At 41.4% G+C, this 26,991-nt stretch overlaps 1 protein-coding gene across 1 annotated transcript in view; it reads right to left on the reverse strand.

Moving 5' to 3' along the window:
• Window positions 1-17,769: 17,769 nt before the first annotated feature.
• The window catches only part of esama (endothelial cell adhesion molecule a), an 84,749-nt gene continuing 75,527 nt past the window's right edge, over window positions 17,770-26,991 (reverse strand). Inside the window, exons 3-7 of the mRNA XM_084730678.1 lie at window positions 23,352-23,553; window positions 23,069-23,224; window positions 22,080-22,202; window positions 21,772-21,904; window positions 17,770-20,216 (exon numbers count right to left, since the gene is read on the reverse strand). Of these exons, the coding sequence (XP_084586804.1) occupies window positions 19,679-20,216; window positions 21,772-21,904; window positions 22,080-22,202; window positions 23,069-23,224; window positions 23,352-23,553 (1,152 nt within the window). The 3' untranslated portion in view covers window positions 17,770-19,678. The remainder of the gene's footprint in view (window positions 20,217-21,771; window positions 21,905-22,079; window positions 22,203-23,068; window positions 23,225-23,351; window positions 23,554-26,991) is intronic.

Here is a 26,991-nt window from a genome sequence, read left to right on the forward strand (position 1 = left end):
CGGTTGGCAATGACACAGTCAAATTTAAATACACTGAGAAAAGGCCTCCAACTGTTTAAACTGTGCTGTGACACACAGACGATTGGCCGAACGGCTGGAGTTGATTCAGCCAATCGCCTGTGTGTCACAGCACAGTCATATTTAAATACACCGAGAAAAGGCAGAAACTGAGCCAAAAGTTCCTCTCAAACTCCAACTGTTTAATGAAAAACCGTAAGGGCTACAGCCACAAAAAGCACACCGTCGGCGAGAGCACGGGATGCGGATCGCAATGGTGTAAATTTCATTTCTGTGGTGTGAAAAATGAGGCCAGAGCCACGATGGACATAACTGGAACGGTCTGCTTTCTTCCAGAAATTTGGGCTCTCGCTTAACATGGGAGCGAATGGGGCAGGCGGTCGGACTTGTTGTCGTTTCAGACCGCCTGCGGCCAAAACCCTAAATCCGTTTTCTTCAGCGGTCGCACCTCTGCGACCGGAACGGCTTTTCCTACAATTTGGTGTACAATTTGTGTATGTAGAGTGAACGATGTGGCCGCACCGGCGAGTTTAAGAGAAAATTTCTTGATGATTTCAGAGGTGCTGTGCACTCTAGCGATGACATCACCCACTCTAAGTTGCAACATTCCACGCAATACACACCCATTATAAATTCTGAGAAGGGCTGAAAATTTCATGATTTTTAAACAGCTGGTGTAGCAAAACTAAAAGAGATATGGAAAATACGAATCGGTCACTGAAAGTCGACGGCAATGTCAACGTTTCAGAGTTGGAATGGAGTTTCTACGTGAATGTATGAGTTGGTGAAGCGTGGGTGAAGATGAGTGAGTTTGAAGGATTTTCTCATCCACTTCCATTATAACTCAGTTTCAGAAAACACTGAATATTTTGGAAAGTTTGAATGGTATTGAAAAGTTGAATCATATGTAAAAAGTCAAGGAATTGCTGAACATTTTCCAGTTTGAATGGAGTTTCTAGCTGAAAGTATGAATCGGTAGTTACCGTTTGAAAAAAGGTGATTTTTGAAGATTCCCTCATTCATTTTCAATGGGAAAACGGTTTGGGAAAAAACGGGAAGATCTGGGAACGGCGGTTGCGCCCCCTATGTGCCAATCTCAAAATCTTTTTTAGGGTGTGCTTCCAAGTCTCGTTGTGGACCTACCCACCAATATTGGTGACGATAGGTCAAAGGGTGTGGGAGTTATGGCCAATCGATTCTAAGCTCCGCCCACAGCGAAGATTAATCGGTCCGTGGCGGCCGTGTTTTTTGACCAATCTGGCTCGTTTGTAATAGAAATGTGTCTCGTCATCCCCCAAAGCCGTGTACCAAATTTGGTGTTGATCGAGTCAAAACTGTAAAAGTTTATTCATTTTACTGTTTTTAACATTATTAAAATTAGCAAAAATTCCGTAAGGGCGGCATTCATGGTGCAAGAGGCTTTTTTGTAGAGGATAATCGGGAGGACGTGTGTGTAAAATTTCAAGTCAATAGCACTTGCGGTGCGGCGGGCAGAGCCTTTCAAACTTAAACTCTATGTTATAGCGCCCCCATGAGGCCGATTGGGACCAATTTTTTTTAGCAATATTTGGATGTCATTTAAAGTCCATGTACCAAGTTTCATGTCCCTAGGTCCTTCCGAACGGTTAATGACGAATAGGCCACGCCCACTTGCACCTGTCAACATGGCACTCATGATATTGGTTAATAGCCATCCCTAGAGCATGCATACCAAATTTGGTGAAATTCCATCCAACGGTCTTTGAGATATAGATGTGTGGCATTTATAGCGCCCCCTATAGGCTGAGCTCAAAATGCTTTGGTAGGCAGCTGCCAAGTCTCATTGTGGACCTATCCACCAAGTTTGGTGATGATAGGTCAAAGGGTGTGGGAGTTATGGCCAATCAATTCTAAGCTCCGCCCACAGCGAAGATTCATTGGTCCGTGGCAGCCGTGTTTTTTGATCAATCTGGCTCATTTGTAATAGAAATGTGTCTCGTCAACCCCTAAAGCTCTGGACCAAATTTGGTGTTGATGGAGTCAAAATTGTAAAAGTTTATGTCATTTTACTGTTTTTCAAATTATGCAAATTAGCAAAAAACGTAGTATGACGGACCTTCATGGTCCTAGAGGCTTTTATGTAGAGGACATTGAGCTGGACCTGTGTGTCAAATTTCAAGTCAATCAGACTTATGGTGTGAGGGGCGTGGCCTCCCCAAAAAGTCATTTTTAAGCCTTAATTACAGCGCCACCATGTGGCCGACTGGGCTCATATTTTAATAAAAGTTGATGCACATCATTTCCAATCAATGGGCCAAGTTTCAGGTTTCTGGCTCATTCCAGCTCACGGGAATTTTAGCTCAAGCGGCAGACAACAAAAAATAATAATAATAATAAACCGGTACAATCTTAGAAGGGTTCTACCCCTTCGGGGTTAGAACCCTAAATATAGCCGCAAGCGGCAATTTGCGGGTTCTAACCTGTTCCGCCCCAAACCAGCCACCGTGACCCTCACCACCCACCGTGACCCTCACCTGCCGTAGCGCAAGACGTTCCCCACCCTGTCCCCGAAAGCTCCGAGCGACACATACTCTTTCCGAGTCACACGTTTCTTGAAATCGGCTTTTCAGCCAGCCTGCACGCTAATGACATTTGTGGTATACTTTCACACAGAGACTCCGTTTGAACATCAAAACAGACATTGAAATTGTACCTATTGATGTGTATTTCAAAGTTTCAATAGGTATTTTAATGTTTCAGCAATCACAGTTCCACGATCATGATCATTTTGGGAGAAATGTGGAGATAATAATGCTTGTGTACGGGAGAGGCCGTAAAATATTCTGTGAGGCTAAAGACACAGATGTGGGTGTACTATTATGATTTTACCTAAATGAAGGTAAGTGAAAGTTCAGACAGGAAGACCATCTCTTTACTTAAATATACCTCCATTATTTAAATTTGACCGTGCCATTGCCAACCGGCGATTGGCTGAATCAACTCCAGCCGTTCGGCCAATCGTCTGTGTGTCACAGCACGGTCAAATTTAAATACACAGAGAAAAGGCAGAAACTGAGCCAAAAGTTCCTCTCAAACTCCAACTGTTTAAACTGTGCTGTGACACACAGACGATTGGCCAAAAGGGCTGGAGTCGATTCAGCCAATCGCCGGTCGGCAATGGCACAGTCATATTTAAATACACTGAGAAAAGGCAGAAACTGAGCCAAAAGTTCCTCTCAAACTCCAACTGTTTAATGAAAAACCGTAAGTGCTACAGCTACAAAAAGCACACCGTCATTGAGAGGACGGGATGCGGATCGCAAAGGTGTAAATTTCATTTCTGTGGTGTGAAAAATGAGGCCAGAGCCACGATGGACATAACTGGAAGGGTCTGCTTTCTTCCAGAAATCTGGGCTCTCCCTTAACATGGGAGCGAATGGGGCAGGCGGTCGGACTTGTTGTCGTTTCAGACCACCTGCAGCCAAAACCCTAAATCCGTTTTCTTCAGCGGTCGCACCTCTGCGACCGGAACGGCTTTTCCTACAATTTGGTGTACAATTTGTGTATGTAGAGTGAACGATGTGGCCGCACCGGCGAGTTTAAGAGAAAATTTCTTGATGATTTCAGAGGTGCTGTGCACTCTAGCGATGACATCACCCACTCTAAGTTGCAACATTCCACGCAATACACACCCATTATAAATTCTGAGAAGGGCTGAAAATTTCATGATTTTTAAACAGCTGGTGTAGAAAAACTAAAAGAGATATGGAAAATACGAATCGGTCACTGAAAGTCCACGGCAATGTCAACGTTTCAGAGTTGGAACGGAGTTTCTACGTGAATGTATGAGTTTGTGAAGTGTGGGTGAAGATGAGTGAGTTTGAAGGATTTTCTCATCCACTTCCATTATAACCAAGTTTCAGAAAACACTGAATATTTTGGAAAGTTTGAATGGTATTGAAAAGTTGAATCATATGTAAAAAGTCAAGGAATTGCTGAACATTTTCCAGTTTGAATGGAGTTTCTAGCTGAAAGTATGAATCGGTAGTTACCGTTTGAATAAAGGTGAAATGTTGTGATTTTTGAAGATTCCCTCATTCATTTTCAATGGGAAAAACGGTTTGGGAAAAAACGGGAATATCTGGGAATGGCGGTGGCGCCCCCTATGTGCCAATCTCAAAATCTTTTTTAGGGTCTGCTTCCAAGTCTCATTGTGGACCTACCCACCAAGATTGGTGATGATAGGTCAAAGGGTGTGGGAGTTATGGCCAATCCATCTAAGCTCCGCCCACAGCGAAGATTCATCGGTCCGTGGCGGCCGTGTTTTTTGACCAATCTGGCTCATTTGTAATAGAAATGTGTCTTGTCATCCCCCAAAGCCGTGTACCAAATTTGGTGTTGATGGAGTCAACACTGTAAAAGTTTATGTCATTTTACTGTTTTTGACATTATTAAAATTAGCAAAAATTCTGTAAGGGCGGCGTTCATGGTGCAAGAGGCTTTTTTGTAGAGGATAATCGGGAGGACGTGTGTGTAAAATTTCAAGTCAATAGCACTTGTGGTGCGGCGGGCAGAGCCTTTCAAACTTAAACTCTATGTTATAGCGCCCCCATGAGGCCGATTGGGACCAATTTTTTTGAGCAATATTTGGATGTCATTTATAGTCCATGTACCAAGTTTCATGTCCCTAGGTCCTTCCAGCTGGTCATAAATTAATAAAATGCAAATTATGACGGTTAATGACGAATAGGCCACGCCCACTTGCACCTATCAACATGGCACTCCAGATATTAGTTAATAGCCACACCTAGAGCATGCATACCAAATTTGGTGAAATTCCATCCAACGGTCCTTGAGATACAGATGTGTGGCATTTATAGCGCCCCCTATAGGCTGAGCTCAAAATGCTTTGGTAGGCAGCTGCCAATTCTCATTTTGGACCTACCCACCAAGTTTGGTGACGATAGGTCAAAAGGTGTGGAAGTTATGGCCAATCAATTCTAAGCTCCGCCCACAGCGAAGATTCATTGGTCCGTGGCGGCCGTGTTTTTTGATCAATCTGGCTCATTCGTAATAGAAATATGTCTGGTCATCCCCCGAAGCACTGTACCAAATTTGGTGTTGATGGAGTCAAATTTGTAAAAGTTTATGTCATTTTACTGTTTTTCAAATTATGCAAATTAGCAAAAAATCTAGTATGACGGACCTTCATGGTCCTAGAGGCTTTTTTGTAGAGGACATTGAGCTGGACATGTGTGTCAAATTTCAAGTCAATCAGACTTATGGTGTGAGGGGCGTGGCCTCCCCAAAAAGTCATTTTTAAGCCTTAATTACAGCGCCACCATGTGGCCGACTGGGCTCATATTTTAATAAAAGTTGATGCACATCATTTCCAATCAATGGGCCAAGTTTCAGGTTTCTGGCTCATTCCAGCTCACGGGAATTTTAGCTCAAGCGGCAGACAACAAAAAATAATAATAATAATAATAATAATAATAATAATAATAATAAACCGGTACAATCTTAGAAGGGTTCTACCCCTTCGGGGTTAGAACCCTAAATATAGCCGCAAGCGGCAATTTGCGGGTTCTAACCTGTTCCGCCCCAAACCAGCCACCGTGACCCTCACCACCCAGCGTGACCCTCATCTGCCGTAGGGCAAGACGTTCCCCACCCTGTCCCCGAAAGCTCCAAGCGACACATACTCTTTCCAAGTCACACGTTTCTTGAAATCGGCTTTTCAGCCAGCCTGCACGCTAATGACATTTGTGGTATACTTTCACACAGAGACTCCATTTGAACATCAAAACATACATTGAAATTGTACCTATCGATGTGTATTTCAAAGTTTCAATAGGTATTTTAATGTTTTAGCAATCGCATTTTGGGAGAAATGTGGAGATGATAATGGTTGTGTATGGGAGAGGCTGTGAAATATTCTGTAAGGCTAAAGACACAGATGTGAGTGTACTTTTACCTAAATGAAGGTAAGTGAAAGTTCAGACAGGAAGACCGTCTCTTTACTTAAGTATACCTCAAAGCCACTTCTCTGTTTTCCAAATTTGACCGTGCTGTGACACGCAGACGATTGGCCGAACGGCTGGAGTCGATTCAGCCAATCGCCAGTCGGCAATGGCACAGTCAAATTTAAATACACTGAGAAAAGGCAGAAACTGAGCCAAAAGTTCCTCTCAAACTCCAACTGTTTCAACTGTGCTGTGACACACAGACGATTGGCCGAACAGCTGGAGTTGATTCAGCCAATCACCGGTCGGCAATGGCACAGTCATATGAGAAAAGGCAGAAACTGAGCCAAAAGTTCCTCTCAAACTCCAACTGTTTAATGAAAAACCGTAAGTGCTACAGCTACAAAAAGCACACCGTCGGCGAGAGGACGGGATGCGGATCGCAAAGGTGTAAATTTCATTTCTGTGGTGTGAAAAATGAGGCCAGAGCCACGATGGACATAACTGGAAGGGTCTGCTTCCTTCCAGAAATTTGGGCTCTCGCTTAACATGGGAGCGAATGGGGCAGGTGGTCGGACTTGTTGTCGTTTCAGACCTCCTGCTGCCAAAACCCTAAATCCGTTTTCTTCAGCGGTCGCACCTCTGCGACCGGAACGGCTTTTCCTACAATTTGGTGTACAATTTGTGTACGTAGAGTGAACGATGTGGCCGCACCGGCGAGTTTAAGAGAAAATTTCTGGATGATTTCACAGGTGCTGTGCACTCTAGCATGACATCACCCACTCTAAGTTGCAACATTCCACGCAATACACACCCATTATAAATTCTGAGAAGGGCTGAAAATTTCATGATTTTTAAACAGCTGGTGTAGAAAAACTAAAAGAGATATGGAAAATACGAATCGGTCACTCAAAGTCGACGGCGATGTCAACGTTTCAGAGTTAGAATGGAGTTTCTACGTGAATGTATGAGTTGGTGAAGCGTGGGTGAAGATGAGTGAGTTTGAAGGATTTTCTCATCCACTTCCATTATAACCAAGTTTCAGAAAACACTGAATATTTTGGAAAGTTTGAATGGTATTGAAAAGTTGAATCATATGTAAAAAGTCAAGGAATTGCTGAACATTTTCCAGTTTGAATGGAGTTTCTAGCTGAAAGTATGAATCGGTAGTTACCGTTTGAAAAAAGGTGATTTTTGAAGATTCCTTCATTCATTTTCAATGGGAAAACGGTTTGGGGAAAAACAGGATATATCTGGGAATGGCGGTGGCGCCCCCTATGTGCCAATCTCAAAATCTTTTTTAGGGTGTGCTTCCAAGTCTCATTGTGGACCTACCCACCAAGATTGGTGAGGATAGGTCAAAGGGTGTGGGAGTTATGGCCGATCGATTCTAAGCTCCGCCCACAGCGAAGATTCATCGGTCCGTGGCGGCCGTGTTTTTTGACCAATCTGGCTCATTTGTAATAGAAATGTGTCTCGTCATCCCCCAAAGCCGTGTACCAAATTTGGTGTCGATGGAGTCAAAACTGTAAAAGTTTATGTCATATTACTGTTTTTAACATTATTAAAATTAGCAAAAATTCTGTAAGGGCGGCATTCATGGTGCAAGAGGCTTTTTTGTAGAGGATAATCGGGAGGACGTGTGTGTAAAATTTCAAGTCAATAGCCCTTGCGGTGCGGCGGGCAGAGCCTTTCAAACTTAAACTCTATGTTATAGCGCCCCCATGAGGCCGATTGGGACCAATTTTTTTGAGCAATATTTGGATGTCATTTATAGTCCATGTATTAAGTTTCATGTCCCTAGGTCCTTCCAGCTGGTCATAAATTAATAAAACGCAAATTATGACGAATAGGCCACGCCCACTTGCACCTATCAACATGGCACCCAAGATATTAGTTAATAGCCACCCCTAGAGCTTGCATACCAAATTTGGTGAAATTCCATCCAACGGTCTTTGAGATACAGATGTGTGGCATTTATAGCGCCCCCTATAGGCTGAGCTCAAAATGCTTTGATAGGCAGCTGCCAAGTCTCATTGTGGACCTATCCACCAAGATTGGTGACGATAGGTCAAAGGGTGTGGGAGTTATGGCCAATCAATTCTAAGCTCCGCCCACAGCGAAGATTCATTGGTCCGTGGCGGCCGTGTTTTTTGATCAATCTGGCTCATTTGTAATAGAAATATGTCTAGTCATCCCCCAAAGCTCTGTACCAAATTTGGTGTTGATGGAGTCAAAATTGTAAAAGTTTATGTCATTTTACTGTTTTTCAAATTATGCAAATTAGCAAAAAATCTAATATGACGGACCTTCATGGTCCTAGAGGCTTTTTTGTAGAGGACATTGAGCTGGACCTGTGTGTCAAATTTCAAGTCAATCAGACTTATGGTGTGAGGGGCGTGGCCTCCCAAAAAAGTCATTTTTAAGCCTTAATTACAGCGCCACCATGTGGCCGACTGGGCTCATATTTTAATAAAAGTTGATGCACATCATTTCCAATCAATGGGCCAAGTTTCAGGTTTCTGGCTCATTCCAGCTCACGGGAATTTTAGCTCAAGCGGCAGACAACAAAAAATAATAATAATAATAATAATAAATATAGCCGCAAGCGGCAATTTGCGGGTTCTAACCTGTTCCGCCCCAAACCAGCCACCGTGACCCTCACCACCCAGCGTGACCCTCATCTGCCATAGCGCAAGACGTTCCGCACCCTGTCCCCGAAAGCTCCAAGCAACACATAACTATTTACAAGTCACACATTTCTTGAAATCGGGTTTTCAGCCAGCCTACACGCTAATGACATTTGTGGTATACTTTCACACAGAGACTCCATCTGAACATGAAAAAATACATTGAAATTGTACCTATTGATGTGTATTTCAAAGTTTCAATAGGTATTTTAATGTTTAAGCAATCACAGTTCCACGATCATGATCATTTTGGGAGAAATGTGGAGATAATAATGGTTGTGTATGGGAGAGGCTGTAAAATAAAGACACAGATGTGAGTGTACTATTATGATTTGACCTAAATGAAGGTAAGTGAAAGTTCAGACAGGAAGACCATCTCTTTACTTAAGTATACCTCAAAGCCACTTCTCTGTTTTCCATTATTTAAATTTGACCGTGCCATTGCCAACCGGTGATTGGCTGAATCGACTCCAGCCATTTGGCCAATCGTCTGTGTGTCACAGCACGGTCAAATTTAAATACACCAAGAAAAGGCAGAAACTGAGCCAAAAGTTCCTCTCCAGCTCCAACTGTTTAAACTGTGCTGTGACACACAGACGATTGGCCGAAAGGGCTGGAGTCGATTCAGCCAATCGCCTGTCGGCAATGGCACAGTCAAATTTAAATACACCGAGAAAAGGGAGAAACTGAGCCAAAAGTTCCTCTCAACTGTGCTGTGACACACAGACGATTGGCCGAACGGCTGGAGTCGATTCGGCCAATCGCCGGTCGGCAATGGCACAGTCAAATTTAAATACACCGAGAAAAGGCAGAAACTGAGCCAAAAGTTCCTCTGTGCTGTGACACACAGACGATTGGCTGAACCGCTGCAGTTGGTTCAGCCAATCGCCGGTTGGCAAAGGCACAGTCATATTTAAATACACAGAGAAAAGGCAGAAACTGAGCCAAAAGTTCCTCTCAAACTCCAACTGTTTAATGAAAAACCGTAAGCGCTACAGCTACAAAAAGCACACTGTCGGCGAGAGGACAGGATGCGGATTGCAAAGGTGTAAATTTCATTTCTGTGGGGTGAAAAATGAGGCCAGAGACACGATGGACATAACTGGAAGGGTCTGCTTTCTTCCAGAAATTTTGGCTCTCACTTAACATGGGAGCGAATGGGGCAGGTGGTCGGACTTGTTGTCGTTTCAGACCGCCTGCAGCCAAAACCCTAAATCCTTTTTCTTCAGCGGTCGCACCTCTGCGACCGGAACGGTTTTTCCTACAATTTGGTGTACAATTTGTGTATGTAGAGTGAACGATGCGGCCGCACCAGCGAGTTTAAGAGAAAATTTCTTGATGATTTCAGAGGTGCTGTGCACTCTATCGATGACATCACCCACTCTAAGTGGCAACATTCCACGCAATACACACCCATTATAAATTCTGAGAAGGGCTGAAAATTTCATGATTTTTAAACAGCTAGTGTAGAAAAACTAAAAGAGATATGGAAAAAATGAATCGGTCACTGAAAGTCGACAGCATTGTCAACGTTTCAGAGTTGGAATGGAGTTTCTACGTGAATGTATGAGTTGGTGAAGTGTGGGTGAAGATGAGTGAGTTTGAAGGATTTTCTCATCCACTTCCATTATAACCAAGTGTCAGAAAACACTGAATATTTTGGAAAGTTTGAATGGTATTGAAAAGTTGAATCACATGTAAAAAGTCAAGGAATTGCTGAACATTTTCCAGTTTGAATGGAGTTTCTAGCTGAAAGTATGAATCGGTAGTTACCGTTTGAAAAAAGGTGAAATGTTGTGATTTTTGAAGATCCCCTCATTCATTTTCAATGGGAAAAACGGTTTGGGAAAAAACGGGAATATCTGGGAATGGTGGTGGCGCCCCCTATAGGCTGAGCTCAAAATCTTTTTTAGGGTATGCTTCCAAGTCTCATTGTGGACCTACCCACCAAGATTGGTGACGATAGGTCAAAGGGTGTTGGAGTTATGGCCGATCGATTCTAAGCTCCGCCCACAGCAAAGATTCATCGGTCCGTGGCGGCCGCGTTTTTTGACCAATCTAGCTCATTTATAATAGAAATGCGTCTCGTCATCCCCCAAAGCCGTGTACCAAATTTGGTGTCAATGGAGTCAAAACTGTAAAAGTTTATGTCATTTTACTGTTTTTAACATTATTAAAATTAGCAAAAATTCTGTAAGGGCGGCACTCATGGTGCAAGAGGCTTTTTTGTAGAGGATAATCAGGAGGACGTGTGTGTAAAATTTCAAGTCAATAGCACTTGTGGTGCGGCGGGCAGAGCCTTTCAAACTTAAACTCTATGTTATAGCGCCCCCATGAGGCCGATTGGGACCAATTTTTTTGAGCAATATTTGGATGTCATTTATAGTCCATGTACCAAGTTTCATGTCCCTAGGTCCTTCCGGACGGTTAATGACGTATAGGCCACGCCCACTTGCACATATCAACATGGCACTCAAGATCTTAGTTAATAGCCACCCCTAGAGCATGCATACCAAATTTGGTGAAATTCCATCCAACGGTCTTTGAGATACAGATGTGTGGCTTTATAGCGCCCCCTATAGGCTGAGCTCAAAATGCTTTGGTAGGCAGCTGCCAAGTCTCATTGTGGACCTATCCACCGAGTTTGGTGATGATAGGTCAAAGGGTGTGGGAGTTATGGCCAATCAATTCTAAGCTCCGCCCACAGCGAAGATTCATTGGTCCGTGGCGGCCGTGTTTTTTGGTCAATCTGCCTCATTTGTAATAGAAATGTGTCTGGTCATCCCCCAAAGCTCTGTACCAAATTTGGTGTTGATGGAGTCAAAATTGTAAAAGTTTATGTCATTTTACTGTTTTTCAAATTATGCAAATTAGCAAAAAATCTAGTATGACGGACCTTCATGGTCCTAGAGGCTTTTTTTTAGAGGACATTGAGCTGGACCTGTGTGTCAAATTTCAAGTCAATCAGACTTATGGTGTGAGGGGCGTGGCCTCCCCAAAAAGTCATTTTTAAGCCTTAATTACAGCGCCACCATGTGGCCGACTGGGCTCATATTTTAATAAAAGTTGATGCACATCATTTCCAATCATTGGGCCAATTTTCAGGTTTCTGGCTCATTCCAGCTCACGGGAATTTTAGCTCAAGCGGCAGACAACAAAAAATAATAATAATAATAATAATAAACCGGTACAATCTTAGAAGGGTTCTACCCCTTCGGGGTTAGAACCCTAATAATAATAAATATAGCCGCAAGCGGCAATTTGCGGGTTCTAACCTGTTCCGCCCCAAACCAGCCACCGTGACCCTCATCTGCCGTAGTGCAAGACGTTCCCCACCCTGTCCCCGAAAGCTCCAAGCGACACCTACTCTTTCCAAGTCACACGTTTCTTGAAATCGGCTTTTCAGCCAGCCTGCACGCTAATGACATTTGTGGTATACTTTCACACAGAGACTCCATTTGAACATCAAAACATACATTGAAATTGTACCTATCGATGTGTATTTCAAAGTTTCAATAGGTATTTTAATGTTTAAAGCAATCACAGTTCCACGATCATGATCATTTTGGGAGAAATGTGGAGATAATAATGGTTGTGTATGGGAGAGGCTGTAAAATAAAGACACAGATGTGAGTGTACTATTATGATTTGACCTACATGAAGGTAAGTGAAAGTTCAGACAGGAAGACCATCTCTTTACTTAAGTATACCTCAAAGCCACTTCTCTGTTTTCCATTATTTAAATTTGACCGTGCCATTGCCAACCGGCGATTGGCTGAATCGACTCCAGCCGTTTGGCCAATCGTCTGTGTGTCACAGCACGGTCAAATTTAAATACACCAAGAAAAGGCAGAAACTGAGCCAAAAGTTCCTCTGGAGCACCAACTGTTTAAACTGTGCTGTGACACACAGACGATTGGCCGAAAGGGCTGGAGTCGATTCAGCCAATCGCCGGTCGGCAATAGCACAGTCAAATTTAAATACACCGAGAAAAGGCAGAAACTGAGCCAAAAGTTCCTCTGTGCTGTGACACACAGACATTGGCCAAACGGCTGGAGTCGATTCAGCCAATCGCCGGTCGGCAATAGCACAGTCATATTTAAATACACCGAGAAAAGGCAGAAACTGAGCCAAAAGTTCCTCTCAAACTCCAACTGTTTAATGAAAAACCGTAAGTGCTACAGCTACAAAAAGCACACCGTCGGCGAGAGGACGGGATGCGGATCGCAAAAGTGTAAATTTCATTTCTGTGGTGTGAAAAATGAGGCCAGAGCCACGATGGACATAACTGGAAAGGTCTGCTTTCTTCCAGAAATTTGGGCTCTCGCTTAACATGGGAGCGAATGGGGCAGGCGGTCGGACTTGTTGTCATTTCAGACCGCCTGCAGCCAAAACCCTAAATCCGTTTTCTTCAGCGGTCACACCTCTGCGACCGGAACGGCTTTTCCTACAATTTGGTGTACAATTTGTGTATGTAGAGTGAACGATGTGGCCGCACCGGCGAGTTTAAGAGAAAATTTCTTGATGATTTCAGAGGTGCTGTGCACTCTAGCGATGACATCACCCACTCTAAGTTGCAACATTCCACGCAATACACACCCATTATAAATTCTGAGAAGGGCTGAAAATTTCATGATTTTTAAACAGCTGGTGTAGAAAAACTAAAAGAGATATGGAAAATACGAATCAGTCACTGAAAGTCGACGGCGATGTCAACGTTTCAGAGTTGGAATGGAGTTTCTAGGTGAATGTATGAGTTGGTGAAGTGTGGGTGAAGATGAGTGAGTTTGAAGGATTTTCTCATAGACTTCCATTATAACCAAGTTTCAGAAAACACTGAATATTTTGGAAAGTTTGAATGGTATTGAAAAGTTGAATCACATGTGAAAAGTCAAGGAATTGCTGAACATTTTCCAGTTTGAATGGAGTTTCTAGCTGAAAGTATGAATCGGTAGTTACCGTTTGAAAAAAGGTGAAGTTTTGTGATCTTTGAAGATTCCCTCATTCATTTTCAATGGGAAACCGGTTTGGGAAAAAATCGGGAAGATCTGGGAATGGCGGTGGCGCCCCCTATGTGCCAATCTCAAAATCTTTTTTAGGGTGTGCTTCCAAGTCTCATTGTGGACCTACCCACCAAGATTGGTGACGATAGGTCAAAGGGTGTGGGAGTTATGGCCAATCGATTCTAAGCTCCGCCCACAGCGAAGATTCATCGGTCCGTGGCGGCCGTGTTTTTTGACCAATCTGGCTCATTTGTAATAGAAATGTGTCTGGTCATCCCCCAAAGCCGTGTACCAAATTTGGTGTCGATGGAGTCAAAACTGTAAAAGTTTATGTCATTTTACTGTTTTTAACATTATTAAAATTAGCAAAAATTCTGTAAGGGCGGCGTTCATGGTGCAAGAGGCTTTTTTGTAGAGGATAATCGGGAGGACGTCTGTGTAAAATTTCAAGTCAATAGCACTTGCGGTGCGGCGGGCAGAGCCTTTCAAAATTAAACTCTATGTTATAGCGCCCCCATGAGGCCGATTGGGACCAATTTTTTTGAGCAATATTTGGATGTCATTTATAGTCCATGTACCAAGTTTCATGTCCCTAGGTCCTTCCGAACGGTTAATGACGAATAGGCCACGCCCACTTCCAGCTGTCAACATGGCACTCAAGATATTAGTTAATAGCCACCCCTAGAGCACGCATACCAAATTTGGTGAAATTCCATCCAACGGTCTTTGAGATACAGATGTGCTCATTTATAGCGCCCCCTATAGGCTGAGCTCAAAATGCTTTGGTAGGCAGCTGCCAAGTCTCATTGTGGACCTATCCACCGAGTTTGGTGACGATAGGTCAAAGGGTGTGGGAGTTATGGCCAATCAATTCTAAGCTCCGCCCACAGCGAAGATTCATTGGTCCGTGGCGGCCGTGTTTTTTGGTCAATCTGGCTCATTTGTAATAGAAATGTGTCTGGTCATCCCCCAAGGCTCTGTACCAAATTTGGTGTTGATGGAGTCAAAATTGTAAAAGTTTATGTCATTTTACTGTTTTTCAAATTATGCAAATTAGCAAAAAATCTAGTATGACGGACCTTAATGGTCCTAGAGGCTTTTTTTTAGAGGACATTGAGCTGGACCTGTGTGTCAAATTTCAAGTCAATCAGACTTATGGTGTGAGGGGCGTGGCCTCCCCAAAAAGTCATTTTTAAGCCTTAATTACAGCGCCACCATGTGGCCGACTGGGCTCATATTTTAATAAAAGTTGATGCACATCATTTCCAATCATTGGGCCAATTTTCAGGTTTCTGGCTCATTCCAGCTCACGGGAATTTTAGCTCAAGCGGCAGACAACAAAAAATAATAATAATAATAATAATAATAATAAACCGGTACAATCTTAGAAGGGTTCTACCCCTTCGGGGTTAGAACCCTAATAATAATAATAATAAACCGGTACAATCTTAGAAGGGTTCTACCCCTTCGGGGTTAGAACCCTAATAATAATAATAATAATAATAATAATAATAATAATAATAAACCGGTACAATCTTAGAAGGGTTCTACCCCTTCGGGGTTAGAACCCTAATAATAATAATAATAAACCGGTACAATCTTAGAAGGGTTCTACCCCTTCGGGGTTAGAACCCTAATAAACCGGTACAATCTTAGAAGGGTTCTACCCCTTCGGGGTTAGAACCCTAATAAACCGGTACAATCTTAGAAGGGTTCTACCCCTTCGGGGTTAGAACCCTAATAATAATAATAATAATAATAATAAACCGGTACAATCTTAGAAGGGTTCTACCCCTTCGGGGTTAGAACCCTAATAAACCGGTACAATCTTAGAAGGGTTCTACCCCTTCGGGGTTAGAACCCTAAATATCCCAGCTAGCTGTTAGCATTCTTGCAAAGTGTCTCTGGACAGTGACAGTCTTGCAGTGGGGAGACTGAATGTGGACCTGCTACTGAACACAGATCATCAACACATTACACTGTTTCAGGGCCCCCTGGTGGCTTCTGGGAGCTCTATGTAACCACATAAAAAATAGGCTTCCATCACTACAGCAGAGAGCTAAATGGGACTTATAACATTTCATTAGTCCAGCTAGTTCTGAAATACACTGACCTTGGATGAAGAAAGGAAAACACGCACACACACAACTGATCATTTCTCTTTTAATTGAAAATATTATACAAAGCATTTTACCATGAACATAAATATGGAGGGTACGAGTGCACACTGCACATGAATGTCCACAGTTGAGGCCTACTGTATACAGACGCACAAGTTTGGCCACAGTAGTTATACAATCCATCCTGGTTTATAACTGACTGACAGTGAGCACTTCTTTACTATTTATAAATCAGCTCATGTGCTCTTATACATACACATATACTGTATAAAAATAAAGGCTTGTCTTGAATACATTTTAATGTTCAGAATGTACACAAGTTCAAACAGTGAGTCTATGAACTGTAGCTGTAAAGACTCTGGAGTCACTTCTACCCATCACAATAATTTCCCCCACACAGGAAATATTTCCACTCTGCTCTAATGTATTAAAAACAATACAAACCTAAACAATCAAACTACCAAAGCTTCAAAATACAGCCGACACTTGTTTGTTTTGTTGTCACCGTCCTGTCAAACAGATACAAGTGACCAGAAATGGTTTGTAACGGATGCTCTTATGTTTCCCTTCAAAAAGCATCAAAAAAGTTTCAAATGATTCATTTCAGCACAATAAAACAAAAGCAAAGCAAACGTATGCTCCAGTGTAATGACGATACAGCAGAATAGATAGAATGAACATAGACATGTTTTTCTTGTCTTTTCCAAATCAACTGATATGTGACTTGAAGGTGGCCAGAATAAAAAAAAAACCTCTCTGCTTACTAACTGCTTAAGCATTACAGAAAAAAAATGGACTCAGATCATGTTACCTTCTTGAACCATTCAGTGTAAATGTGCTAAGACCAGAGTGTGTCGACATGTGGGTTCATTCTGACTGTGCAATAAAGATGTTTTTCATGTAAAAACTTGTTAACTAAGTCAGAATCTCAATGACTTACTGACTGAACAAAGGTCACAACACTGTAATAATACATGAATGCTTTTTATTCAAAATATGCCCCAATATTTTTTTGTGTTTAAAAAAAATGGAAACTATCTTTTGAGCCAGTGCTTATGTGCTTCTGTAGTATTAAGCTACCATATGTTTGATATAACATATATTAACATCCTTGTAATACGTGTTAATAAGCAATAAGGCCCCTTTAAGTCTTACAAAACATTCTCTAGCTCTTCTAAATTGTGTTTTGCTGCTTCACAACTACAAAATTGTATTTAAATGCAATTTTTGATTTACATTTTATCAACCATGTAGCGCTCAGTCCAGATGGGGGAGCTGCAAAAGGTAAAGTTAACTTTTAATAAGTGTGTAATAAAAGATTTATTAACCTAAACAAGGCACTGCTCTCACTTTAGAGCGACTAGGTGCAAAAATCAAAGTTAACTGTTAATAAGTGCAAAGTTATCTGCTAATAAATACATAATAAAGTATGAATTAATCTTAGTTAAGTATAAACAATGACATAATTGGTAGGTTAAAATCAATAAATGTGTTTGTAATGTTTGTTTTATAAACAATTATAAGAACTTATTGATATTCTTACGATTCTTAAACAGCCTATGAACTGCTAAGTTTCTTATAAGTGCTCATAAATGTCTTATAAACTCATAATAAATGTGTTTTATGATGCTATGTACACTTCTTTAGTCTTATTAACACATAATGTTGTTAATAAGCATCTTATAAGTACTTGGGGCCTATTACCTATTAACTAAGGCTTATTACAAGGATCTTAATATAAAGTGTTATAATATACTGTAGGTTGTTTTAAATTTAAAAATTCTCTAACTAAGCACCTTCAAGAGTTAAAGTTGGGAGGGAGAAACTTCCTTGGCAATGTCAATCAAATGAGAGAACGTTTGTCTAAAGCCTTTAGCTTTTGGCAGTGAATCAAAACGCTTCCATGTCATGTTCGATGAAACAGTCTCTTAAATCATTTTCTTTCTACACCAGAGAAGAAATGACAGCATATAAAGACAGTGTGTAGAAATAATGAAGCGTTACAGACTGTTTATCTTTGGTTCAGTATCCAGATGTTATTACCTGCATCATATGTTCCACACAGGCTGTGGCCAACAATATGCTACGCTGCATGTCACACATTTAACAGAAAATAAATATCATATTTACAATTTCAATGCTGCAAGCAACTTTAAATCATTATAACTCAAGTGCGGACTCATATATTAGCAAAGTCACCATACTGCAGTTCTGAACAGTGCTCAATATTATAAGAAGCTTTTGCTAATCTCTGTTTAAAGAATTGAGTCTAAGAGCATTTTATAAGCTGAACCACCGACAGAAGTAAAGCCAAAAAAAGGATTAGGATACGTTATCATATGTATAATGTTGTCTTATCTGTCTGTCTGTAAGTCTGCTGCAGCAATATACTCATTAATAGAGCTTCATATATTACAGCCAGTCAGTCCTCAGTAACTTTGCTGTGAGCAGCCCTCTCTCCTCTCAACAGTCTCTGATGTCATGTGCTTGAACCTGTTTTGGACTTAATAATTCCTTCCCTGGGTATTTTTTTTTAAGTAAAGATAATGGATGAAGCACAGCAGACCTGCAGAGAACTCTGCTAATTCCATCTTTATATTCATCTTTGAAATTTGCAAAGGTCTTGTCTAGATGGTAACTCCAGATTTACAAAACTCTTGTGCACTTGATTGAGCACAACAATTCCTGCACACGCACATGCCTCTAAGACTACATGGACAGACTCTAATGTTACATGTTGTATTGTCAGCCTCTAAAAGCTAGATTTTCTGTCTTGCAGTCATACTGGCTATTTACAACCCAGGCGCAAATTGGCACTGCCATTCTAAGCTATTTAAACCTTGGGTGCAAATAGCATTGTTACTACGGACACATGAGTGCTTGTCACTGCCATGCTGAGCTATTTACACCAGGGTGTGAATAGTCACACTGGCTATTCTACCCAGGGTGCAAACAGCATTGCTAGCTACTGACACCTGGGGTGTTAATAGCATCTGCCAGATTGAAATATATCAAGTGACATAACTACTGTAACTACTGCTGCTATATTGTAATCTCTGTCTGAACTACTTAACACTTTATAACCTCTTAGACTATACATAAAGACAAATCTAAGAAATATTAGGCTATATGGTGACAACACATTAGTAAAAAAACAGAAATCAGTGCACTTGAATGCTTCCTCGTCCTTGCTCCTTGGTCTTAATGTCAGATAAATAGAAAGCGTAAGTAGCGTAGCAGAAACTCACCATTGTAGACATTCACAGATAAGTCCTTAAATGACAAATCAATCTGGTGTAAACTGTTTGTTGCAACACACGGTAATCCTCAACCTACACTACAGAGTAGACTATTCTGACAGTTGTAATGACAAACAATGCACACAAAGAAGAAACAACGCGTTCATATCTCGAAGAGTTTCACAAATCTAAGGTTACCATCTAGACATGACCACTTGCATACACATGAGAGCCTCCAGTGATGATGCATTGCTGATGACTTAGTAGAATAAGTATGGCAGGATTAAAAAATATACTACAACATTTAAAAGCTAAAATTGAAAAAAGAAAATTGATAAAGTAGAAAAGAGGATACAGGACAAATGTATGAAAATCATATCTATACATAGTTTGCAATGTATACAGTGCATACAGAATATAAAACACATCAGTCTACTTAAAGCAAGTAAACAGTCTGTGTCTAAAAGTCTCGCCATGTAGCTTCTTGGTGCGAAAGCAAGCGTCAATAAGTCACCTTGACCTTTTCATCTAGAATAATTCTTTGCTAAATGGTAAATAAAGCGTTAGCTTTAAAAAACATCAGCAGCTGACCCTGTTAGGGAGCATAAAGGGACAGTTCCACTGGTTTTGTCAACTGCACTGTTTCACCAGCGCTGGCAGGTATTAGACCAGAGATCCGGCCTGGTTCTGTGCAGGCACCATGATGGGCACCCCTCCCATGCGGGCGATGTTAGAGGCTGTGACCGTGGAAGTGGGCAGCGGCGGCGGGGAAGGGGCAGCCTGGAGCTGCGACTGAGGCTGGCTGTAGGTCTGCGGCAGCACCTGAGCCTGGGGAAGCTGGGTGTAGCGCTCCGGCCTGGGCAGGGAGCTCCCGTTGGTGCTGCCGTCGGAGGAGACGTGCTGTCCGCGCGGCAGGGTGGTGTTGTTGTTGTAGCTGTAGTGGGTCGGGGTGGAGGCCCCGTGGTGGCGGGACGACGGCCTGTAGCCGGCCGTGCTTCCCGTGGCAGTGATGATGGAGGCGGTGTCTGACGGGGGGCGCTGGGGGTACTGCTGCAGGTGGTGGTGGTTGTTGTGGTGGAGGGAGGGCTCTTTGTGGTGTGGGCTGGAGGCGATGGAGGACAGCGTGCCGTTCTTGGAGATGATGTCTGAACCCATGCCGCTCTTAGCCCAGGACACACGTTTGGGAGCCTGAGCGTCCTCTCTGGACGGAGGACAGAACACACAGTCAGTAGGCTAACTATGTAACATATGAAAGAATAAATAATTCTTCCACTTATGAAAGACAGTTGCATTCATAAGAACTTAACGGTTTGTTAAAATCAGTACACTGCTACAGATTTACTGGGTCTGATGTGATCACTAGCTTATGTTGTACTGTTGTTACACTGTGTTTTATCATCTGTTAATCCCACAGCTGGGACGGCCTTGCTTTAAGACGTCCCTTAAATCCCTTATATGCTTGTCCCTTATATTACCTCCACTTTAGATCATTACTCTTGGCTTTTTCCTTTAACAGATGTTTATTGTTTTGTCTTCCTCTAAAATGTGCAAATGCAACCAGGGCAAAACCACAATCAGGGGGTGTCACTTTGACTGAGCACTACACCCAAGTTCATCCATTACACCTGATTTTAGTGTAGCATCCATACAAATGTTCTGGACTGTTAACAATGAGATGAACAACATGTTTTTGGTTAAGTTTAGGCGAAAACCCCTAATTATTTATATCTAGGAAAAGATCATCGTAGACATGCCAGTGTAAATAGTCACATTGTCTATTTACATCCCAGGTGCAAATAGTTTTGTTGGCTACATCAACACCTAGGTGCTTGTCTCTGCCATGTTAGGTCGTTTACACCCCGGTGCAAATAGCATCATTGATTACGGACATATGCGTGCTTGTCTCTGGCATGCTGTGGCTATTTACACCCCAGGTGAAAATAGCAATGCTAGCCAGTGACACCTGCGTGCTTGTCTCTGTCATGTTAGGCCATTTTTGATTATAGGCATCTGTGTGCTTGTCTCTGGCATATTATGGCTATTTACACCCTGTTTGCAAATTGCATTGTTGGCTGTGGGTGCTTGTTTCTGCCATGCTAGACTATATAGGCCTGGGTGTAAATAGCCACATTGGTTATTTCACTTCTAGTGCAAGTAGCACTGTAGTGTACAGACACCTGGGTGCTTGGCTCTGCCATACTAGGCTATTTACACCACAGGTGCAAATGCTTTGTGGGCTACAGACATCTGGGTGCTTGAAAACTACTATGTTTTTTGTATTAAACTTACCAAACATAAGTTGATATAGTTTAATTAGTTTAAGTCAAAAATGCATTTTTTATATATATTTTGATATTTGTATGGACTAAAAAAAGTTGTAAAAATATGTACTTAATATATTTGTAAGATGTAGTCAATTTATTGTTCAATAAACTTGTGCTCACTTAACATAACAAAATCACATTGTTACAACAAGAGTTGCAGTGTTTTGCTTTATCAACCTAAAACTGCAGAAATTTCCTGTTTTTTTTTTTTTTTTAGCTTTGTGCAGGATTTGTCCGATAAACAACCGTTTGAGAACCTTCCTTTGTAGGAAATGTGTTTTTAATTTGAGAATATTCTGTTAATGTGTACACAGTCAGCGGTAAAAAACGCTTTGCTTTGACAATATGTACAGTGTAACGTCATTCCAATAAAGCCATTTGAATTGAATTTAACTGATAGAGGCTACTTGGAGCTAAGCCACATGAACTCACTTGATTTCGTTGGCCATGTCATCCTCGTTGTCTCTCCGCCTCTTCATCACAAAAACGAGGCAGATGAGGAGGAGGACGATGAAGCCAATCACTGAGCCTATTGTGGCGCCAGCAATCATCCCCACATTAGTGGCTGCAGGAAGAATCATGGGAGACAATGATTACTTGCCACCAAAAAACATACGTCTACATACTGTAAAGACTGTTAAACAAATCTATTCAATCAGTCTTTAAGATTGTTGTAATATAAATATGCAAATGTTATCTTCCTAATATTATTTTTGCTGGTGCTGCTGTGTATTACATACAGCTGACGATCTCCAGGTTGATGAAGCAGGTCTCTGACCCGGCTAAGTTGCTGGCCGTGCACACGTACTTCCCGGACATGTTGCTGCTCAGGTTGCTCAGCTTCAGAGTGCCCGTCTCCTTATCTGAAACAGAGAAGAACATGGAGGATTACTGTCAAGCATGCACGCATACATATTATCCCATGTGTATCAACACGCACATGAGCATACATGAACACACATGACAACACACAATCACACTACAGATGCACCTTTTTTTTTGACATATTAGACTCTGTGAACCACTCTTTCACTATTTGAGCCTGATGAATCATCTTGGAATATGTCCGTGTCATCAGGGAAGAAAAAAATCCATTGATGGAAAAACCTGTTCATTCAGTATATTCAGGTAGTGTCGTTTTTTGGGCACATAACGTTGCTGAACCTCGACCTGAGCGACTGAAGCAACCCCAGATCATAACACTGCTCCCACAGGCTTGTAGGGTAGGCACTAGGCATGATGGGAGCATCCCTTCATCCGCCTCCCATGCATGCAGAAATGCTCTTACTTTCACTATTAGGGTTAAATTAGTAATTATCCAGTGGAAGACTCTTATCTGTTTGCTTAGTTAAATCCAGGTGGTGACTTTGTTTTGGCCAGGCAGAGTATAATGTTGCTTATGACATCTGGATAATTTGAAAAATGCTCCAATCACGTAAAAACTCTACACACAATCACTTTAGGTTAGCTTTGATGTTCAAGGTTGCTCTTAAATCCCAAAATTACAAAAACATAGAGCAGAATCTGAAATAATTAATATTTTCAAAAGGTTCTTGGATAATTAACATTAATATACACCATCACACAGACTTGTAAAGGGAAAATATTTGCATTATTTTCCCTTTTCCCAAGAGATTCATTCCTTGTTCAGCAACTCCAGCAACACAGATGAGCACATATGTCTTGCTTATATGTGAATAACAATAGTCAGTTAGAGATGATGACTCACTGAGCATGGGTGAGAAGAAGATCTCTGGGGTGGGGCTGGTTCTGCTCCACTTGTACAGAGGGATGGGCTTCCCAGAGCTGGATGTGCAGCTCAGAGTCACATTCCCCTTCAGCACCGGCTTCCCTGATAGTTTGCATTTAGGAACAGCAGGAGGGACTGAGGCAAGAGGATTACAAAAGGTTTATTTGGTTAGATTATACAGAATAATACATGGAATACAGTCAAGTTTTCAATGTAATTAGTAAATATAGTACAGGCAGGATGAAGTAAATGTCTTTCTCACCCCTGACGTCCAGACTGAGCTCTGAACTGAGACCAGTGTTTCCAGGGATGATGATCTGACAGATGTAGCGTCCTGAGTCAGACTCCCGGGTGTTGTTGATGTACAGCGACACGTCTCGTGAGGGCATGCTCTTGGTGAAACCGACTCGGCCCTTAAACTGAGAGTCGCCCAAGTCCACGGAGCCTTTGGTGTAGGTGATCATCTGGACGAGACGACGTCAGACAACACAAAGAAACGGGAAACAATAAGAGGTTTGTGAGCACACAGTCCAAGAACAAATATTTGTACACAATAGACAGCCAACGGTTTTGTTGACATCCATGTCAATATGACCGCATTTGGCCGTTATCCTGGGTCAAAAGAGTCAGAGGGATTTTCAATCTTAACATCTCTTGCCCACGAAAATGTGATTGGTATGTTGTGAACATTTGGTGGAATGCATTAAAGAGTAAACTGAGCTACACAGAGGACTATTAAGGTCTTCTTATAAAATCATGTACTCCACATTTTTGTCCCATCAAAAAGGATTTTACAGACTTGTATTTTATTACCTTATTTAGGTTGGATTCTTTCAAAATGTGAAATGTTGTGGTGCTGGGACATGAGGCAGAAAATAAATCCAATAAAATTAGATTTAAAATTTCTTAATTTGAAAAGTTACTGTACACACCAGAAATGTAACATACAACATACAGTATTTCCTCAGAAAAACCACAACCAGACACAATTTGAGTCACATGACTTGGACTTGACTTGATGACTACAGACTCAACTTAACAAAATCAAAGAAATGCCTGTGACTCAGCTGACTTGTGCGCCATGAATCCATTCATTTCCCTTCGTTTCCTGGCTCAAGTAACATTAATGCTATTTATTCACACTTAATTCCCCGGATCCACTTTGTCAAATCAAGTTACAGGAGGGAACCATGAAGAACTAATGTTATGTTACTGAGCTCCAGTCGGAAAAAATGGTACCATGTGTTGGTTAACAAAAAACGATTAGCAGTATACAAATTGTGTGGGACAAAAAATACAGACAAAAGGAAGGACAGAGTTGGAGGAGGGAACACAATAGCTTCTGACAACCCCAGAACATTTAGTTCTGAATCCAGAAATGATCAAGAACTTTTAGACAGAGGAACTCCTGTTGACACTAGAGCTTGATTATTAAATTAGTCGACAATTATTTTGATTATCAATTAATCCATTTGAGTTTTTTTTTTTAAAGAAAAAACATCGTTTCATCTTCTTAAATGTGACTTTATTTTGGTTTCTTCACTCCTCGATGACAGTAAACTTCAGGTTATATCTTTCGTTGTGGACAAATCAAGACATGTGAGGACATCACCTTAGTCCACTCAGTCAGACTTTCCATCTGATGGAGTTGATGTCTACATTTAACAAAAACTTTTATCAGTAGGAGGTTGGCCTGTTACAAGGTTTGAAAGCCAAGAGTTTGATCTTTAAAGAAAATATATTCCAGAATTATTGATACACCCTGAAAATACAGTTTTGTCCCAATTCTCAAGAATATTCCTTTTTAAAAGAAACTTGTGCAACACTGCAAACATTTGAAACGTTGTGCTTCAGGTAGGCTATCTTCATTCTAATGTTGCAGCAGTCTGTACAGCAGTAGTTAGTGATGGGACTGAGACGCCGGCACATATTTGTGAAGACTTGCAGTCACTGAGGCGGGCGCAGACCACAAGGATGATAATGAGTTTGAAAACTATTAAATGACCTGATTTAGTTTCTCTCAAACTTCAATTCTGATTGAGTCGCTATGGTAACTTTATCACACGTGTTGTCAGAAGTGATTACCTCACATTAGCTGATGGACCGTGCACCGTTCTGATGGCTGTGCATCACTGTAACACCGAGTGTGTTACAGCCAGAGCTCTCTACAGAGATTGTGGCATCTAGGTTTCCCTTTGAGGTAGTGACAGTTTGTTCTTTTGATTCATCTTCTTGGCTCTGTATGACAGCACAGCGGAGTGAGACGCTCAGGCGTATGAGGAAGAAAAAAAAAAAGCCTCACTTTTAATCATCTGTGTCTTTCCCAGCTCTCTGAGTTCTCTTTTTTTTTTTTCCTCTGTTTGCTTTTTGATTGTGATCCTCTTTTGGGGCGTCCATCTGTACGGCCCAATAATCTGACCCAGGCAGATACGTAAGCTGAGCCGCGGCCAGGTCTCCAGATAATGTGTAAAAAAACAAAAAAAAACAATACAGGCTGCACTGTTCAGCTGGGCTTGTTACGCAAAACCCCTCTGCTTCATTTCATGTTTCACCGCAACAATGATTTCACAAATAATCAGATTTGGAAACACATTTATCTTAATTAAATAAATGTGTTTTTAAGTGTGTGTTTTCCCTAACGCAGAAAAACAGACTTGCAGCAGTATGACGTATTAAAACAGAAAGGAACTGCAGTGCCTGTATGAAAGCTTTAAGCCTTTTTTGTCTTGGATTAATTTCTAAGGGTTTACAAAAGAAGAGCTTTGCCAGATTAACAGTATAAGAACAGGCAAACATCTTTCATACTGTAATCCCACATATTATACTGTAGCTACAGAAGGCAAAGCTTCTGTAGCTACTGTAGCTGTAGCTTCTGGGCTGTAAAGAATGTATACTGTGTTTTTTTTTATAATATAGTGCATTGTAAAAGTAAATCAATGTATTTATACAGTTATACAAGTACAATGCAGTGATAAGAGTTTGCATTTGACTCATCCTATGTTTTAGGAATAGGGTTCAGCCGATATGTTTCTTCCAGGCCTGATACTGATAATCAGCAATCAAAAGATGACTTACATCTGGAACCAATATACATTTGCAGTAAAATTGCAATTTTGGTGTCAAAATTTACTCCAAAACTTTGTTAAAATGCCTTTAAATCTATAATATGTAACAATTTTGCATTAACTTTCTAAAAATGCTACACTCTGTTATATATTTTGTTGTGTTGTGCACGTAAATTATTCAGAGAAATCAGTAGTTTGTTCAAGATAACAGAGCGTTTCCTGCTGGTTGCCAGAACTTCCAGGAAAACACAGAAGTCAGAGAGTGAGGAAGGAAGTCGGCGCACATGACCAAACATAACTTAATAAATAATAAAACTTTAATATTACCTCATCTTTGAACATGAGTCATGTAAGACAGATTACTACTTCACAACATCAACAAAGTACATCTTTTGTTATAAGTTTAATGTGAGAGACCTTTGGTGGCAACATTTTTTTTTCTTTTGTTTAAGATCATTTTTGGGCTTTTTAGCTTTTATTAATAGGGCACCTTTAGAAGGACAGGAAATGGGGTTGAGAGAGGGGGGAGGAGACGCAGCAGAGGCCCGCTCTACAACTGGATCTTAAAACAAAAAGTGCAGGGAGATGCCAGCAGTATATCTTCAAGTTAGCTCACATTTTTAATAAATAAATAAACTAGAAAGCTCCCTGAATATTTATAAAGTAGATCACGTAAAAGTAAATTAAAGCTGCAAGCATCAGTGGATGGGCCCTCGCACCCCTGCGCCTGTCAGGGTGTGCCATGACCACGACCATGTCTCCAGACGCCGACTGGTGGACAAGCAGCTGAATTTTCCCTTTGGACACTGCAGGAAGGAACTCGATGTCACTTTCCAC

Source organism: Lutjanus erythropterus, chromosome 11 (genome assembly GCF_056507025.1).
Source record: "Lutjanus erythropterus isolate fLutEry1 chromosome 11, fLutEry1.hap2, whole genome shotgun sequence".
NCBI lineage: Eukaryota > Metazoa > Chordata > Actinopteri > Lutjaniformes > Lutjanidae > Lutjanus > Lutjanus erythropterus.